The sequence below is a fragment of the Rhinoderma darwinii genome, chromosome 12, assembly GCF_050947455.1.
Source record: "Rhinoderma darwinii isolate aRhiDar2 chromosome 12, aRhiDar2.hap1, whole genome shotgun sequence".
NCBI classification, from domain to species: Eukaryota; Metazoa; Chordata; class Amphibia; order Anura; family Rhinodermatidae; genus Rhinoderma; species Rhinoderma darwinii.
In genome coordinates this window covers 85,722,378-85,739,339 of record NC_134698.1, presented here as the reverse complement: position 1 = coordinate 85,739,339, position 16,962 = coordinate 85,722,378, and the positions used below count along the sequence as shown (strand labels likewise).

The window sequence follows — 16,962 nt, the reverse complement described above, 5'->3', positions numbered from 1 at the left end:
ATCTTCTACAGATTCTCTTAAGTCTGTGACACATGGAGAGAACTCTGTTAGCTGTGAAGACGAGAAGTATTTATAAACCTGGCATCACAGCTTTGTGAGGCGTAAATACCAGGAGCTTCTCTGGGTACAAGTACTGATCACACTGCTGTCAGCTGGCACCATAAAAGCTGAGCGGTCTGCACCCCAGAAACTCCCTTCATCTACACTGATTATATAGCGGTGACATACGCTGCAGCCTATCGCCCTATCAGACTGTACGTGGGGTGTGGAGAACCTGGAGGAAACCCACAAGAACACGGGGAGAACATACAAACTCTATACATATGTTGCCCCTGGACAGTTTTACAGCCCAAGAGCCCAGGGCTTCAAGGGAGCAATGCCAACATGTCCGCCTGTACTCTGACATGAACCCACGGATAAAGTGACACTGAAATATCTGTGGGCTGTCTGACTCCACCATGGGATGAGCCACGTTCAGCCTGTGTGTGAGGATGGTTGAACAGCACCTGTGATATAGTGCACAGAGGATCTATCTCTGAGTGGGGGTGTAGTCTGTATATAGGGGGTGTAATGAGTTGACCGCTGTGGTGGAAGCACAGAATGTCAGCAGCTGTCAGGGCTTATTCCTACCCCCTCAACCAACTATTGTAATCCCGTCAGCTGCCTCCACACGCTGTAGCCTGCAGGTAAACACGGATAGGATAGGAGCAATTTAGTCTCCTGTTTGTTACTGATATAAAATGCTCTATAATTATCTGCGCTCTCGCTGCTATCTCTTATGAGGCACGATATGGGGTGGGGGGGGACGACGACACTAGCTTCGCTGGGAAATGTTTATTTTTTTTGCTTGTTTCCAGCTGTGGAGTGACAATCCCAGCATTTTTTATTCCTTTTAAAGCCGTCATTTATCCCCAGGTCCATATCTGCTTTTTGTACAAGGTAGTGGCACATGTCCAGGACAAAAGAAGATGCTGTGATGTCACCATGAGTGTCTGGAAGAGTAAAATATGCTGAATATGGCCGTCGGGAACAGTGTAAAATACTGGATGTCACCATCACGTATCCGGGACAGGGGAAGATGCTGGATGTCGCCATCACGTAACTGGGACAGTGGAAGATGCTGGATGGCGCCATCATGTGTCTGGTCAATGATCCAGTCTTTGCTCTCTGCATCAGGATATGGACACAACTGAGATGTTTTTCATTACAATTGCGTTGCATTACAGTCAGTCACTAATGTTCCAGCACCAACGACAAATAGCCCCGTGCCTAAAATGTAGTCCCGGAGGACTGTTCAGTATTGAAATGTAAATGTGGATGAGCCCGGGCCACACGACAATCCTGAAACTCCATGATATTAGAAGTTCAATGAAAGGAGATCTTGTTATGGCGTCAGTTCTATGTATTCAGGCGCCACTTCTCATCAGGTCAGCCGTCTGGCAGGATCTATCCCTGGGTGAGATCTCCAAGGTAACAGACGGGCACTTCTCGGCCTTGATGCCAGGATGAAGCCTGCCGAGTAGTTTTGTCTTTTTGTGCAGTGATTAAACTAAACAGCCTTTCCTGCAGTCACCTGGCACCGTCTCCAGCACCAGCGCTCTGAGGGTGGACTGGCACGATGAAAAGGAATGGCTCTGTATCTCCTGGGCGCGGGGCGGGGGAGTTGGCACTGTGTTCCCTTGAATAAAAGTGTAGATGTACGAGGAGCGATGACGCATATTTTATACTTTTTCTAATGAAATGATGAGGTTTTAGTATTTATGGGGCCATCTTGTTTTATGAGCAGCTCGATGGGAAGTTCTGAATGTGCAGGACTGGAATTTACTGTAGATAATTAACACTGATGTTTGTGGAGCGTGTAGAGCGCTGGCCGCAGTCCCGTGGACTCCATTTGGTGCACGTCTGTCTGGATCTTGTCCCCTGCATCTTCTGGAGAAATATTCAACTTGTGGGGGGGGGGGGGGGACAGGCTGCTTGCACATTGTAACTAGAGCACGCCCACTACATTCTTCCCCAAAGAAGTAACTGGAGATGTCTCCCCCCAAATATCTAAGACTTCCCTCTGTTATCTCTGCTCCCACATCTCTATCACTCTCTCATCTGCCCCCCTCATTTCTCTCTATGCAACCTCCCTTTCCATGACCCACCTATCTATATTTATGCTCCCCCCAAACTCTCTATGGCCCCCCTCCTCTTGGCTCTCTCTGCCCCCCTCCTCTTGGCTCTCTGTTCCATCCTCTTGGCTGTCTATGCCCCCCTCCTCTTGGCTCTCTATCCCCCCCCTGTCTCTCTCCCCCCTGTCTTTCTATCCCCCCCTGTCTCTCTCTCCCCCCTGTCTCTATCCCTCCGTCTCTCTATCACCCCCATCTCTTTCCCCCTGTCTCTCCCCCCCTCTGTCTCTTTCCCCCCCCGTCTCTCTCTCTCTCCCCCCCCTCTGTCTCTCTTTCCCCCCTCTGTCTCTCCCCCCCCCTCTCTGTCCCTTCCCCCCCCTCTCTGTCCCTTCCCCCCCCTCTGTCCCTTCCCCCCCCTCTGTCCCTTCCCCCCCCCTCTGTCCCTTCCCCCCCTCTGTCTCTCTTTCCCCCCTCTGTCTCTCTTTCCCCCCTCTGTCTCTCTTTCCCCCCTCTGTCTCTCTTTCCCCCCCCTCTGTCTCTCTTTCCCCCCCCTCTCTGTCCCTTCCCCCCCCTCTCTGTCCCTTCCCCCCCCTCTGTCCCTTCCCCCCCCTCCGTCTCTCTTTCCCCCCTCCGTCTCTCTTTCCCCCCTCCGTCTCTCTTTCCCCCCTCCGCCTCTCTTTCCCCCCTCCGCCTCTCTTTCCCCCCCCCTCCGCCTCTCTTTCCCCCCCCCTCCGCCTCTCTTTCCCCCCCCTCCGCCTCTCTTTCCCCCCCTCCGCCTCTCTTTCCCCCCCCTCCGCCTCTCTTTCCCCCCCTCCGCCTCTCTTTCCCCCCCTCCGTCTCTCTTTCCCCCCCTCCGTCTCTCTATCCCCCCCCGTCTCTCTATCCCCCCCTCCCTGTCCCTCTATCCCCCCCCTCCCTGTCCCTCTATCCCCCCCCTCCCTGTCCCTCTATCCCCCCCCTCCCTGTCCCTCTATCCCCCCCTCCCTGTCCCTCTATCCCCCCCTGTCCCTCTATCCCCCCCTGTCCCTCTATCCCTCCCTGTCCCTCTATCCCCCCCCTCCCTGTCCCTCTATCCCCCCCCTCCCTGTCCCTCTATCCCCCCCCCCTCCCTGTCCCTCTATCCCCCCCCCTCCCTGTCCCTCTATCCCCCCCCCCCTCCCTGTCCCTCTATCCCCCCCCCCTCCCTGTCCCTCTATCCCCCCCCCCCTCCCTGTCTCTCTATCCCCCCCCCTCCCTGTCTCTCTATCCCCCCCCCTCCCTGTCTCTCTATCCCCCCCCCCCTCCCTGTCTCTCTATCCCCCCCCCCTCCCTGTCTCTCTATCCCCCCCCCCTCCCTGTCTCTCTATCCCCCCCCCCTCCCTGTCTCTCTATCCCCCCCCCCTCCCTGTCTCTCTATCCCCCCCCCCCCTATTTCCCCTCCCCTTCTCTTGTCTCGGTCTTTACTCCTCATCTCCAGTGCGATTTTCTGCGTCCCTTCAGTTTGAAGGGCAGGGACGGGTTAATGGCAAGGCGCGGTCTGGCCGGTGATTGGCTGGATGGCGCTCTGCTATTTGCATACCCCGCCCAGCGGGCAGTCTGAGCTCCTGAGCGCACCTGAGCGGCGCAGTCCGTGCGGGCACCTGGCGGGAGCGGGAGTTACCGGGGACATGGAGCTAACTGCGGGCGGGACGAGGAGCGGCTGCCGGGAGCTGGGACCATGAGCTCCGGGCGCCTGGCGCTACGCTGAGACGATGCGCCCGGGTTGTGGGCTGGCTGCGCCCTGGCTCTGGTCGCTGCTGTGGAGCTGTGTACTCGGCACCTCTGCCCGGACATTTCACGGAGGAAGAGCGCACCATCACCCGGAGCCCGTCTCCGTATACCGGACACCCAGCGCCCTGCGCGGAGGACACGGTGGGTGCTGCATGGCGAAGGACCATTGTCCGGGAGGGTGACAGTTCTGGAGAAGGACAGGTGACCGGGGAGGGTGACAGTTCTGGAGGAGGACAGGTGTTCGGGGAGGGTGACCGTTCTGGAGGAGGAAAGGTGTTCGGGGAGGGTGACAGTTCTGGAGAAGGACAGGTGACTGGGGAGGGTGACCGTTCTGGAGAAGGACAGGTGACTGGGGAGGCTGACAGTTCTGCAGGACAGGTGTTCGGGGAGGGCGACAGTTCTGCAGGACAGGTGTTCGGGGAGGGTGACAGTTCTGGAGGAGGACAGGTGTCCGGGGAGGGTGACAGTTCTGGAGAAGGACAGGTGTCCGGGGAGGGTGACAGTTCTGGAGAAGGACAGGTGACCGGGGAGGGTGACAGTTCTGCAGGACAGGTGTTCGGGGAGGGTGACAGTTTTGCAGAAGGACAGGTGTCCGGGGAGGGTGACAGTTCTGCAGAAGGACAGGTGTCCGGGGAGGGTGACAGTTCTGCAGAAGGACAGGTGTCCGGGGAGGGTGACAGTTCTGCAGAAGGACAGGTGTCCGGGGAGGGTGACAGTTCTGGAGAAGGACAGGTGTCCGGGGAGGGTGACAGTTCTGGAGAAGGACAGGTGTCCGGGGAGGGTGACAGTTCTGGAGAAGGACAGGTGACTGGGGAGGGTGACAGTTCTGCAGGACAGGTGACTGGGGAGGGTGACTGTTCTGCAGGATAGGTGTCCGGGGAGGGTGACAGTTCTGCAGAAGGACAGGTGTCCGGGGAGGGTGACAGTTCTGGGGAGGGTGACAGTTCTGGAGAATTACTGGTGACAGTTCTGGAATAGGACAGGTGACTGGGGAGGGTGACAGTTCTGGAGAATTACAGGTGACCGGGGAGGGTGACAGTTCTGGAGAAGGACCAGTGTTTGGGGAGGGTGACCGTTCTGGAGAATTACAGGTGACCCGGGGAGGGTGACAGTTCTGGAGAATTACAGGTGACCCGGGGAGGGTGACAGTTCTGCAGAAGGACAGGTGACCGGGGAGGGTGATAGTTATGGAGAATTACAGGTGACCGGGGAGGGTGACAGTTCTGCAGAAGGACAGGTGACTGGGGAGGGTGACAGTTCTGGAGAATTACAGGTGACCCGGGGAGGGTGACAGTTCTGCAGAAGGACAGGTGACCCGGGGAGGGTGACAGTTCTGCAGAAGGACAGGTGACCGGGGAGGGTGACAGTTCTGGCGAATTACAGGTGACCGGGGAGGGTGACAGTTCTGCAGAAGGACAGGTGACCGGGGAGGGTGACAGTTCTGGAGAATTACAGGTGACCGGGGAGGGTGACAGTTCTGGAGGAGGACAGGTGTCCGGGGAGGTTGACGCTTGGCATGGACCGGTGTGGGGGTCTGGGTGTATAAATGTCACACCTAGGGTTAGGTAACCTGTAAAATGTCTGAATAAGCTGGGGAGGGTGTATAAGCTGTAATGGAATATATTAGGAGAGGGGGATACAGTAGCTGGGGTAAATAGTAGGTGTGGGGTATGTAGCAGGGGTATTTACAGGTTGGGCTGTGGATATGGAGTAGCTGGATAGTTGGAGTGTGTAGTAGGTGTAGGTATGTATCTTGGTAGTTGAGTTGTATACTAGATGTGGGGAATATAGTAGGTGTATATAGAGGTTGGGGTGTATAGCAGGTGGCTGTACAATATATGGGGTGTATAGTAGGTAGCTGGGATAGAGGCAGTTTGTGTCTGTCTGCTCCACACTGGAGGGTTACCACTGTCCTCGGTTGAGGGGGTTCGGATATACGGGATGAACAGTGGCTTCAGTCGGCACACCCTGCCCAGGTACCTCTATCCTCCGGTGTAATCAGGTCAGTCACCTCTGCTTATTCTCCTACAACTTCTGTTATCTCCATAATTTCTGATTGCCCCCCCTACACGTGACGCTGAATCTCCATAAATAGTGTATCCGTGTATCTCTGCTCAGCGTTGATGCATTTGTACCCCCTCCATAGATGGTGTTTTGGGGTATTTTGGCCCCATGTTACGTCTGTACCCCCTCCATAGATGGTGTTTTTTGGTATTTCGGCCCCATGTTACGTCTGTACCCCCTCCATAGATGGTGTTTTTGGGTATTTCGGCTCCATGTTACGTCTGTACCCCCTCCATAGATGGTGTTTTTGGGTATTTCGGCCCCATGTTACGTCTGTACCCCCTCCATAGATGGTGTTTTTGGGTATTTCGGCTCCATGTTACGTCTGTACCCCCTCCATAGATGGTGTTTTTGGGCATTTTGTACTCTTTATTAGGATCTTTCACATCTATCCGGTTATTTGAACATCTTGCGTTTTGTTTGATACATAAGCTGCTATAACTGACTGGACGCCGGGATCTGGTGATCTCCGGGTTTTAGGATTACATTTCCTCTTTTGGGAGTTTTGTGGATGTAGCTGATAGAAGGCGGTGGGACATAGATGTTGAGGTGGTGAACATCTTCTCATCTCTCCCTCTACATCTGTTCTCCCCCTGTTCCTATCATAATCTTTACCCTTCATTTTTCAGCCTTGTTACCCACCATCAGTATCCATGAGAACTGCCCCTCACACCACCCTCGTCACCTGACCTGGAAGCCTCCGGCGGGCATCAGTTCAGTTCCACTAAAGACAGTCCCGGTCCTTATCTCCAGGTGGTCTCACTTTAATCTCCAGAAATTCAGAATCTGGGGTCGTGTGAAGTGTCTGGATGACGGTCAGTGACAATGCGCCTGATGGGGATATTTCTCGGGAGTCTCTGTGAGAGTCGCATTCTGATCCGTCTACTGTACACATCCCGGGGAGGATCATCCTCTATGTAATTCTCCATCTCCTGAGTCTATAAACGAGCAGAGCTGTGGCTAATGACACCCCGAGCCCAGGGAACCATGTGAATAGTGGTCACCGCACGCTTCATAATAGAAATCTAGCAGGCACCAGGGACCATGTGTCTCCCCGTTATCAATCCCATTCCCGTCTTTTGAGCTCCCTCCATGTTTCTGGACTCCCATCCTCCTCCCCCCACGTTCTGTCCGCTCTTTATTCTCACCACTTTTTGGCCGATGTCTATTCCAGACTCTTTCGCCCCGCTCTCTATTTCCCCCCCCCCCCCTCCATATTCTGGGACTGCTCTCTGAAACCACAACCCCCACCCCCCACGGTCTGGCCACTTTTTTTTTTGTCCCCTTATAGCTGCTCTCTACCCCCCCCCCCCCATTGTTTGCTCTCTTGTCTGCACAGTGCCCCCTTTGCTCTCTTGGGTACATTCAGTGTATTATCGGCAGTGTGTTTTGATATTCTGTCATTCGATTTTCCCCAGGAGAAGCACATAAGGGGTTAAGATCCCCGGTGTCAGTCGCTTCCTCTTATCCAGACTGATATTTATCCCCTTTGATAAAGTGACAAGATCATTATCGTGTGTTCAGTATCTCCGTGTGTGAAGATATTTTCTGCATTATTAAACATGCTCCTCTGTAGTGGCTCCTGGTTGTGTCTGCACAAAGGGTTAATGAATGTCTCAGGTAATGGACAGAAGTGACGGGCACATGTGACACAGAACACGCATCCAAGTCTGTCGCTGAATCGTGGCCCTTCTCCATTGTGGCCCGAACGGCGCAGTAGTTGCATAAATGATTGTCATTGTTGTATGTTGATGGGGTGAGGGGTGTATAACGGGCAGCCATGTGATCGTAACTAGAAGTACGGAGAGGCCTCGTTCTACTTCAGTTTCATGAATGTCAGTCATGTCGCACCACGCAGGACATGATACAGAATTCACTTTCCAGCGATCACTTACTCTGCTTGTTGATATATTTCTTTTTTATACAAGCTTCCAAAAACACCACGATAACTGTTCAATGCTTTAGCTGGTGTCTGTGCTGAGCATCACCGTCATGGGGTCGACCCATGGGGCCCCACTTATGCCCCATTCAGTGCCTAGTGATGCAGCTCCGCAAAGTGTGTGCAGTAGACGGCAAGCACTTCCGGACAATGAAGGAGGCAGTAATGTGAACGCTGTAGAATGGACGGGTCCGTGAAGTCACAGGAATTTGGTAGCTGCCGGTTGTCCCCCTCCCCTCAGATATAATGTCTTTCGGCTTAATGAAGATGGTTTAGAGGCCGTTTCCAGTGACCTTTATTTTGTACCACTGGAGGATTCTCGGCATTGGTTTAAACAATATTGAAGCTGTAAATCTGCCCTTCCACTGTGGATGACTCTGATATGGCTTCAGCTCTATCCCATTCTCCTCTTCTCCTCCAGGGATCACGTGAATAATGTTCCCTCCCCCAACCGAGACCGCTACGATTCTCTACATAGCCGCCATGTCCCGTTTTTGTCCTGTTATTCTCAGTGTCTCATGTCGATATTAATAACCAGAATGTAGATTAGAGAGCAGCGCCAACACATCGATGGGTTTCACTACTAGTGTCTGCCTGTAGATTAGTAGAATGGCGGTCATCTGGGTGGCTGTTTCCATATATGTTGGCTCCATCAGAAAATACTGGCACAAAGAGCTGGAGAAGATCTTCAGATGTAGTGATGGTTCTATAAATTATCAGCATGGTCGAGGCGGCGGTATTATGGGATTCCTGTTGCCTTTTGTGAGAGATGTTGAGAAGAGGAACAGAAAAAGTATTGACACATTTGATGAAGTTTTGGGAAAGACGTGAGCAGCAAGGAGAACAAACTGGTGGATCGTGAAGCCAAACCTACTGGAAGCCGAGACCGGCACTGAGATGAAACAAGATAACGGGGAGTCTGAAGATCCCAACACAAGACCGAAGACAACGCCATCCGTATAGGGACAAATAATAGGATGGTGCATTGGGAGGGGCAGTGGAATTCCTCTACGCTGATCTAGGGGCCTGATTTCCAGGGGAAGGGGTAGAAAGGAAATTTCCACTTTACGATAGTAGTCAGGTGAACACTTGTGCAGCTGACACCTCTCCCCATAAACATTCACCCTCGGCCCAGCTTCTGCATATTTATTCCAATGGGGTGGGTGATATGCGGCTGTTGACCGACACTTTTGCTTACTTAAGATTCTTATGACATCGACTTATCTATCGTCAGAACAAAGGCTTGAATATGAAAAAACAAACCCCCCCCTCCCCCCCCCCAGCATTTCCAGTCGGGAGGCTTCCATACACATTAGACGGCATCCCCCGACATTATTCCCCAGGTAAGCGGTCAACGCCATTTCTGAGTGTATGTGGTGGTCGTTTAATAATACACAAGCCAATGAAAGTGATTTGTTGTTTATGGTCCTGTAGACCCTGATCAAAGGTTGTCTCTTTTGTCGTGGTATTTTTTGTAGACAATAAATGCAGACCCGTGATGCGGAGGTTTTCCACATGAATTGTACATTGGTTTACGTCTCATAATGCGGATATAATCCTGTGCGTCTTCCTTAGAAGTCCGCGTCTGTGCTCGTTGCTGTGACACATCGGTGTGGACGTGATTCTCCCTCGCAGTCGGCACATACATGCGGCTCTGGGCAGCTCAGGCGTTCACTTTGTGAATGTCTCTTAATCTCATTTACATAGATCAGTCAATAATAGAACACGATTATGCAAAACAAACATTTAATTGAACACACAATACAATAAGGTAATTAGCGAGTGGACAAAGCTCGGAGAGGGGGAGGTAGGTGGCCACGCGTGCAGGAATGAATGTCCCTAAAAGTGACTGGAGAGGTGGTTGTGCCGTGCAGCTCATTGTCTGGCGGCAGATAAGGGGATTAGTCTGGGGCTTATTTGTTTTTATACTGGATTTAGCTAATACTGTATTACAAATGGGCTCCTGCAGGGGTAGCCGGGAGACCAGGCTGGTTTGCCAGTAGCTGTGCGCAGGTTGCATTGGATCCACAGTATCCTGGAATCTTTCCACCGCGGCAGGTGACCTCATCTCTGACGGTCTTTTTAAACCGAGTTGGCATCTCCAAATACCAGCGTATGGGGCTGTGGGCAGCTTTCTCTTCTCATCTTGCTCCAGTCTATGTTTCGTCCTGCGGCTCCACAGCTTTTTCACATCCTGTAACGGCAGCAGTTACAATGCATTAAGCTCTGCGAGCCGCAGGCCTGTAACATTCTATTGCTTTTAATTCCTTGGGCTTTCCATTTAATTTTGTTGCTGCTCCAGATTCCCACAAAGCAAGCCTCGTAACACGACTTCTCAGCCCGGGTCTTTATAGTCTTATTACAGCACGTTCCATTTATCATCCCTGACCTCAATGATGAGCCTGCACATAACATGTTAATGTGGATTCATATGTTCTCTCTGATCACTGCCACCCCCCAGGGCCAGATCAAGGTTGTTGGAGACTCTTATGATAACAATTAGCAGGGGCGAACTCCCCAGTAAATGTCCTATAATGCATGACTAATTAAACTGACCATGGAGTAGATCATTGTAATCCCGCCAATGTCATCAGGAGCCGCCAACAATCGTGTGTATGGGGGCTCTGACACCGTCTGCTGTTGGAGAAATCAAGTCTTGGGCATTTTGCATAGTAAAGGCCCATTTACACCTGTCGATAATCGTTGATCGCCGCTCGTTTGCTCCTGTCACGCGGAGTTATGGATGGGGAGGGGCGGTCGTTACTCCGATCCCTCGTCCCCATACATTATTATCATGTCGGCAGCGCGTCTCCTGTTTACACATTGAGATGCGCTGCCGACAACCAGAATATTTTACTTCTTTAAAACGGTGCGACCGGCCGGTGATCCAGCGTTTGCTCGTTCATCTGCTGGTCGTTCCCGTTTACACAGGACAATTATCCGTGTTGAGCGTTCTATGAACTAATTATATGCCCGATAATCGCCCAGCGTAAAACCCCCATAACAGACCAGATCCTTTGGCTTTAGGTGTCTGGAACTCCAACCCTTAGTAATCGCCTCTTCTGCCAAACATTAAATTGTTCCTATTGTTGGAGATTTTCCTCCCATGTCCTGCTGCTGAGTATTTATGAAGTACTTGAGGGGACTGGTAGGTGACCGCTCCTAGGTGGTGAGGCTCCTGGGCGAGAGCCCTCTTTTATCTTCATTATATAATCTGGGGTTGTATCTACATGTGCGATCCCAAAATAAACCTTTTTTCCATTGAGAATTCCTGTGCTTGCCCGCTTTGAGGCAAAGTATCCCCCTAGTGTGACATTGCCAGCACTTCCAGCTTTCCATATTCTCCAGCCACTTTATGCAGCGTTGGTGACATTTCATGAATGTTCCCATCATCTCTAGAGACAAACGTGGTACAAACACCACTGACCGGGTCTACCATCCACACTGATAAGGGGATTCTGACCCTCTTTATTATATATAATGTATATAGTGTGCCCCTATAGTCGGATGCTGCAATGTGTCCTGGAAGTCTTGGCTTCTTTCTGCGATTATTCAGTTCGGCATATTACATCATGTAAGAACTCTGGGAATTGACGCCTGGTTTGGTTTTACTTGAATGGAGAAGTGATCCACTATTCATGAGAATGCAGAACCCTTGTGAAGTGTCTGCTCAGCAGTGAGAGGCGTCCAGGACTTGTTTGCTGATGTCACCTGTGGGGCCGTGAATGGCTGATGAGGTTAGATGAGTGCAATAAATCTGGGGCAGCTGTCGATACTCGACAATGAGAAAAACGATTGTTTTATGGGACTGCTACTGATCCGAAACCGTAGCTGCTGAAACAGATGAGCCTCCCTGAGGCTGAGGATCTCCTGTGTATGTGATGGCAGATTCCAGGTGCGATGACTCTTTGTATAGCCCATTGTTTTTATTATCTGATTGTGAGATTTGTGCCAGACGACAACCTGATCCTGCTCCACCTGCGCTGGGCCACAAAGGCTTTTATCAGATTTACCGTCCCTGCAATGTGTCTGCTCTATGGGACGTCTATTACTCGTTTAGTTTAGAATTAGTTGTCTTTTTATTATGCATTAGAACATATTCTCTTTACTTTTTTATATTGTTGCCCTCTCCCCTCGTCATGACCTCATTTTGCAGTCTGGGCTCTCCACACATTGCTCCTGGTTACTTTCTTGTACATTACAGGCTATATAACCGTAGCTTCTGCAATGCTGATTCAGTCACTTCGAATTTTCGGGCTGTGAACTCTCCAAGGTGCTGAAATGATGCACAAACCCCTGAAAAGTGTAAGGAGTGGTGGTCCGCACTGGAGAAGACGCGAAGGTGTGATCTCCTATATCCTGGGCCTCATTGCCATAGAGAAAGAAGAGAACTTATCATTGCTGGAGCTCCATCCACCAGGTTTACGTTACGGAGTACTCGAGTACTTGCACCTCCTCTTATTTCCCTGCTTTCTCCCGGGGCTGGTGGGACAACTGGATGTGATCTCCGCCCTTGTGGCCCCCTATAGCCATGGCACTGATGATTATTGGAAAACAAACAAAATCTCTCTTAAAAATGGGGGCGGGGGACTGTACCAAACAATGGTGTCCTGGGAACATCTGTCAGATGAAAACTGGCGTTCTTTGCTTAGACACTTGGCCAGGGCAGGAGCTGATGAGTTTGACAGAATGAAGGTTTGATGCAGGAAGAAGGTGATGATTAGAGGTAATTTGCTGTGCGGTAGATCTGTCAGCGTCTAATGAAGCAAGAACGTCTTTCGTCAGGTGGACTCATAGTCTTTAGTGGGAGGAGAGAGAAATCCGGCCAAAAAAAGAAATGACTCTAATTGATACTCTGAAGAGATAAATGGGAAAGTTTGGAACAGCTGGAAACTGCTTTTGAAAGGAAAGTTTAAGGATTATTTATCCTCTCAGGTGGTCTCTTGTCGCCATGGAGACACCGCAAGAAGATGCCGGGGGAAAAGAGAGTCAAGGTTTTCTTGTGGTCGTCCGGAGGGGGGAGAGGTTGAACAGGGGAAGGGGGGACACAGCTTATAATTTGATGGGAGGAGGCGACGGATTCCTGGAGGAGAGAGCTCAATCTGTAATGTGATGATGGAGGACAATGACCGAGGCGAATAGAAGAGGCTGCATCTCCTGTGTGTGGATCCCGTCCACCTCTCCATTGGGGATATTACCGCTGTGACTCTGCAATAGCGGACAATAGGAGTAATACTTCTGCTCTATGCCTGAAATTGGCCACGTTGATCCTCATTTTGCTGGCTTGAAGTGGAGGAGGGAAATCTTCATTGTTTACATAGAAACCTGTTTAATGAATGAAATGTTTAGCTCCATGAAACGTAAACCTGCTCAGACTTTGTTGGAGTGCTGGGCAGAGAGGCGTCTCCACCCGCTGGTCATGTGTCTTGAACGCCGGAGGATTGCAGATATGTCACCTAATTGGCTCGGATTGACTAAAAAGCTGCACGTGACCAATCGTCTGGAGCTCTTGCAGGTATCGTTTTTGGCTGCAGGGACCAATCTCTTTCAGATGGTGTTTTTCAATTGTCTGGTGACCGGAGTAGTTCTTGGGCTCCGTTCACATCTGTTTTTTACTGTACATCTGACGTGCACGTTATGACATGAAAAAAAGTGTCCTCGTGTACCACGGCATGTACATTGATCTCTATGGTCACGACGGACGCCCCAATAGTGCAGCTTGTGCATACATTTTGGGTGCTTACGTTCAACCTTTTTTTTTTCCCAAGTCCTAAATATCGTAGTCTACTAAGGTTTTCAGTGCTCTCCAAAGCGTATACCACACTTGTACACGTTTTTATCTGTATTGAAGTCAGTGGTGACGTGCAAACTCAAACGTTACGTTTTCGTCACCATAGTTGAGAAATTACACCGATTGAGACAAATCAGTGCCTCCCCCTGCCAAGCCCCTCCGTTCTGGCGCCAGAAAACACTGCAGCCACCCCCTACTTCTTCCTTTTATATTTTGACTTTACAAAGCTTTCTTGATTTGGCTCAAGAACAAAAAACGTATAGGACATATACTACAAAACAACGTAAGCCTGTTACAAATGCATACATTATTGTAACCTTTAAAACATATACGATACTGTATACCAGAAACGCGTGAACAAAACGAGATGTGAACTGATCCTTATCTGGTCTGTGCTCTTGCTTTCTGTATCTTTTGCAAACCTTTTCATTCAATGCACGCTCAGCTTTGATCACTAACCTGATCCTGAGTTGCAGTATGTTTTATACTCCAGAGCTGCGCTTCTGCAGGAATCTCCTGGCATCCCCTGCTTGTTCAGTTCATACACAGGGCTTGTGCTGGCAGTTTTGCGTCCTCTTTTACACCAAGCACCGTACAGTCATGTTATAAAAGAAATTGAACTGCCCAGCCAATAATTCTGGTGATCAGCGCCCGCTCTCGGCTGTATAGTGGAATTACTGACTTATCACTCATTGGTTCTCCTCAACCTTCAATGTGTGACTGGTGCCTGAGCAGATACAGCAGGGCCCACAGCCTTCCCAACTTGCATGTAATCTGAATTCTGACAAAAAAGTTCAGCCACGCAAACGATGGTAGACCACATAGTCTCTATAAAAATGTGCAGCGATGGTGGAGCAGAACTTTACTGTTCACTTCAAACGTTCAACCAACTGCAGAAATCTCCAAACCAGACTGGACGATGAAAGATGTACATGAACTCAACATGCAAGAAATCTGAGTCTAACTCTGTCACCCGGAGTTCAGATCATCCCTACAGCACAGGGACCCCCCTATCACATCGTCGGGATGATTCCTGCGTGATTGGCAGGGCCTGTTCAGATCACCATTGCCCTTCCGTTGAGGGGTTCTGTCAGAGGCTTCCGTCGGGTTAACCCCTCAACGTTAAGGCTGGATTCACACGAGCGTTGCGTTTTTGCGCGCGCAAACAACGCAGCGTTTTGCGCGCGCAAACACCATTTGACAGCTGCGTGTGTCATCCGTGTCTGATGCGCGGCTGCGTGATTTTCGCGCAGCCGGCATCATAGAGATGAGGCTAGTCGACGCCCGTCACTGTCCAAGGTGCTGAAAGAGCTAAATCTTTCAGCACCCTCGACAGTAAATGCCGAACACAACAGCGAAAAACCTGTAAAAAAAAAAGATAAAGTTCCTACTTACCGAGAACTTCCCGGCCGTTGCCTTGGTGACGCGTCCTTGGTCACGCGCCTCTCTTGACATCGGGCCCCACCTCCCTGGATGACGCGGCAGTCCAAGTGACCGCTGCAGCCTGTGATTGGCTGGAGCTGTCACTTGAACTGAAGTGTCATCCCGGGAGGTCAGACTGGAGGAAGACGCCGGGAGTTATCGGTAAGTTAGAACTTCGTTTTTTTTTTACAGGTTCATGTATTTTGGGATCGCAAGTCACTGTCCATGGTGCTGAAACAGTTTAACTCTTTCAGCATCATGCACAGTGAATGTCTCCCGACGTCGCGGACCGGAAATTTTTTTGCCGGGTTTGGCCGAACCCGGTGAAGTTAGCTTCGGTTGTCGGGGTTCGCTAATCGCAAAGACACTCCGTTTGGATGTTCGGAAACAGAAAAGCACGTGGTGCTTTTCTGTTTACATTCATCCTTTTGACAGCTGTTGCGCAAACACGCAGTTCGCATGGAAGTGCTTCCGTGCGACATGCGTGGTTTTCACGCACCCATTGACTTCAATGAGTGCGTGATGCGTTGAAAACGCTGAATCAACGGACATGTCGTGAGTTTTTTGCAACCGAGCAACACTGCGCAAAAAACGCTGCCATGTCTGCACGGCCCCATTGTCTAATATAGCTACGGGCAACGCACGTGAAAATCACGCGCGTTGCACGCGCATATTTTACGTTCGTCTGAATAAGCCCTAAGGCAAATTGAAACCTAAGCTTCCATTTCCCTCACCGTTGATATGAATGGTGCCGGAAACATTGCTAAAGGTTTCCGTTTGTCACCGTTGTGACAGGGTCCCGTTATTTTGACGGAATCAATAGTGCAGTCGACTACGCTATTGATTCCATCAAGAACTCCGGAACCCTGTCACAACGGTGAGAAACGGAAACCTTTAGCAATGTTTCCGGCACCATTGATATCAACGATGATGCAAACGGAAGCTTAGGTTTCCTTTGAGGGGTTAACCCAACGGTAACCTCTGGCGGAACCCCTCAGCGGAAAGGAACGGTGATGTAACGGGACAGAACAGGACCCTGAACAGACACAAACGGAAACCAGAGGTCAATGGTGACGGATCCGGTGCCCATGGTTTCCGTTTGTCTCTGTTGTGCACTGGACCTGTCGTTTTGCTGGAAGCATAGCGCAGTCGACTACGCTATTGCTTCCGGCAAAACTACGGATCCAGTGCACAACAGAGACAAACGGAAACCAGGGGTACCGGATATTGTCACCATTGAAATCAATGGTGATGGAAACCTGGTTTCCGTTTGTGACTGTTCAGGGTCCCGTGCTGACGGAAAGTTCCGAAGGAACGTCAGAACGGGACCCCAATGCAGGTGTGAACGAGGCCTTACTGATCCAGAGTACACAAGTACAAATAAAGGAAATCTGATAGATTCCCTGGCGCTGCCCAGTGTTTGTTTCTAGTTCGTTCATAGTAGTGACCCACAACAACCGTAAACTAAAATAGTTTGTCTAAAAGGCCCGGAGTGAATGGGCTTATATACATATACGCTGTACGTGGCAGCACAATATAGGACCCACCTGTACTCCTTAATGAGAAGCCGCCTGTACTCGTGTAACGCTGCCCATAACCATAGAACTCGCAGCGTCCTCGTTATGTGCAGGTCGCACTGAAGCGCCAGTCGCGTGTATAGAATTATCCGTGTCCTTTGGGTCGGCCGTTCTCTGGACCGGTTCAGGTGTGTGCTCCGGGTCCCGCAGGTTCTTGGATTGTTAAACACTTGCACTTCTTATCTTTCTGTCTCTTCCCAACTCTCAAGTTCGTGCATGAGAATAACTGATTAACTTCAAACACGAGGAGCCTTTGAGGCAGCGAGCTGATAAGATGTCGCACATTGTTGGGTGAGATGAAGCCTCCGA

The 16,962-nt window shown here is 50.7% G+C and overlaps 1 protein-coding gene across 25 annotated transcripts in view; it reads left to right on the top strand.

Annotated features, from left to right (window-relative positions):
- The window catches only part of NRXN3 (neurexin 3), a 336,181-nt gene that overhangs the window by 259,255 nt on the left and 59,964 nt on the right, over positions 1–16,962 (top strand). The window contains exon 1 of one of the 25 annotated variants that reach the window (XM_075844456.1): positions 3,709–4,001. The exons of the other annotated variants lie outside the window; for them this stretch is intronic. Coding sequence (XP_075700571.1) covers positions 3,842–4,001 — 160 coding nt within the window. The 5' untranslated portion in view covers positions 3,709–3,841. Of the gene's footprint in view, positions 1–3,708; positions 4,002–16,962 lie in introns of those variants that run through there. 25 annotated transcript variants of the gene reach the window in all.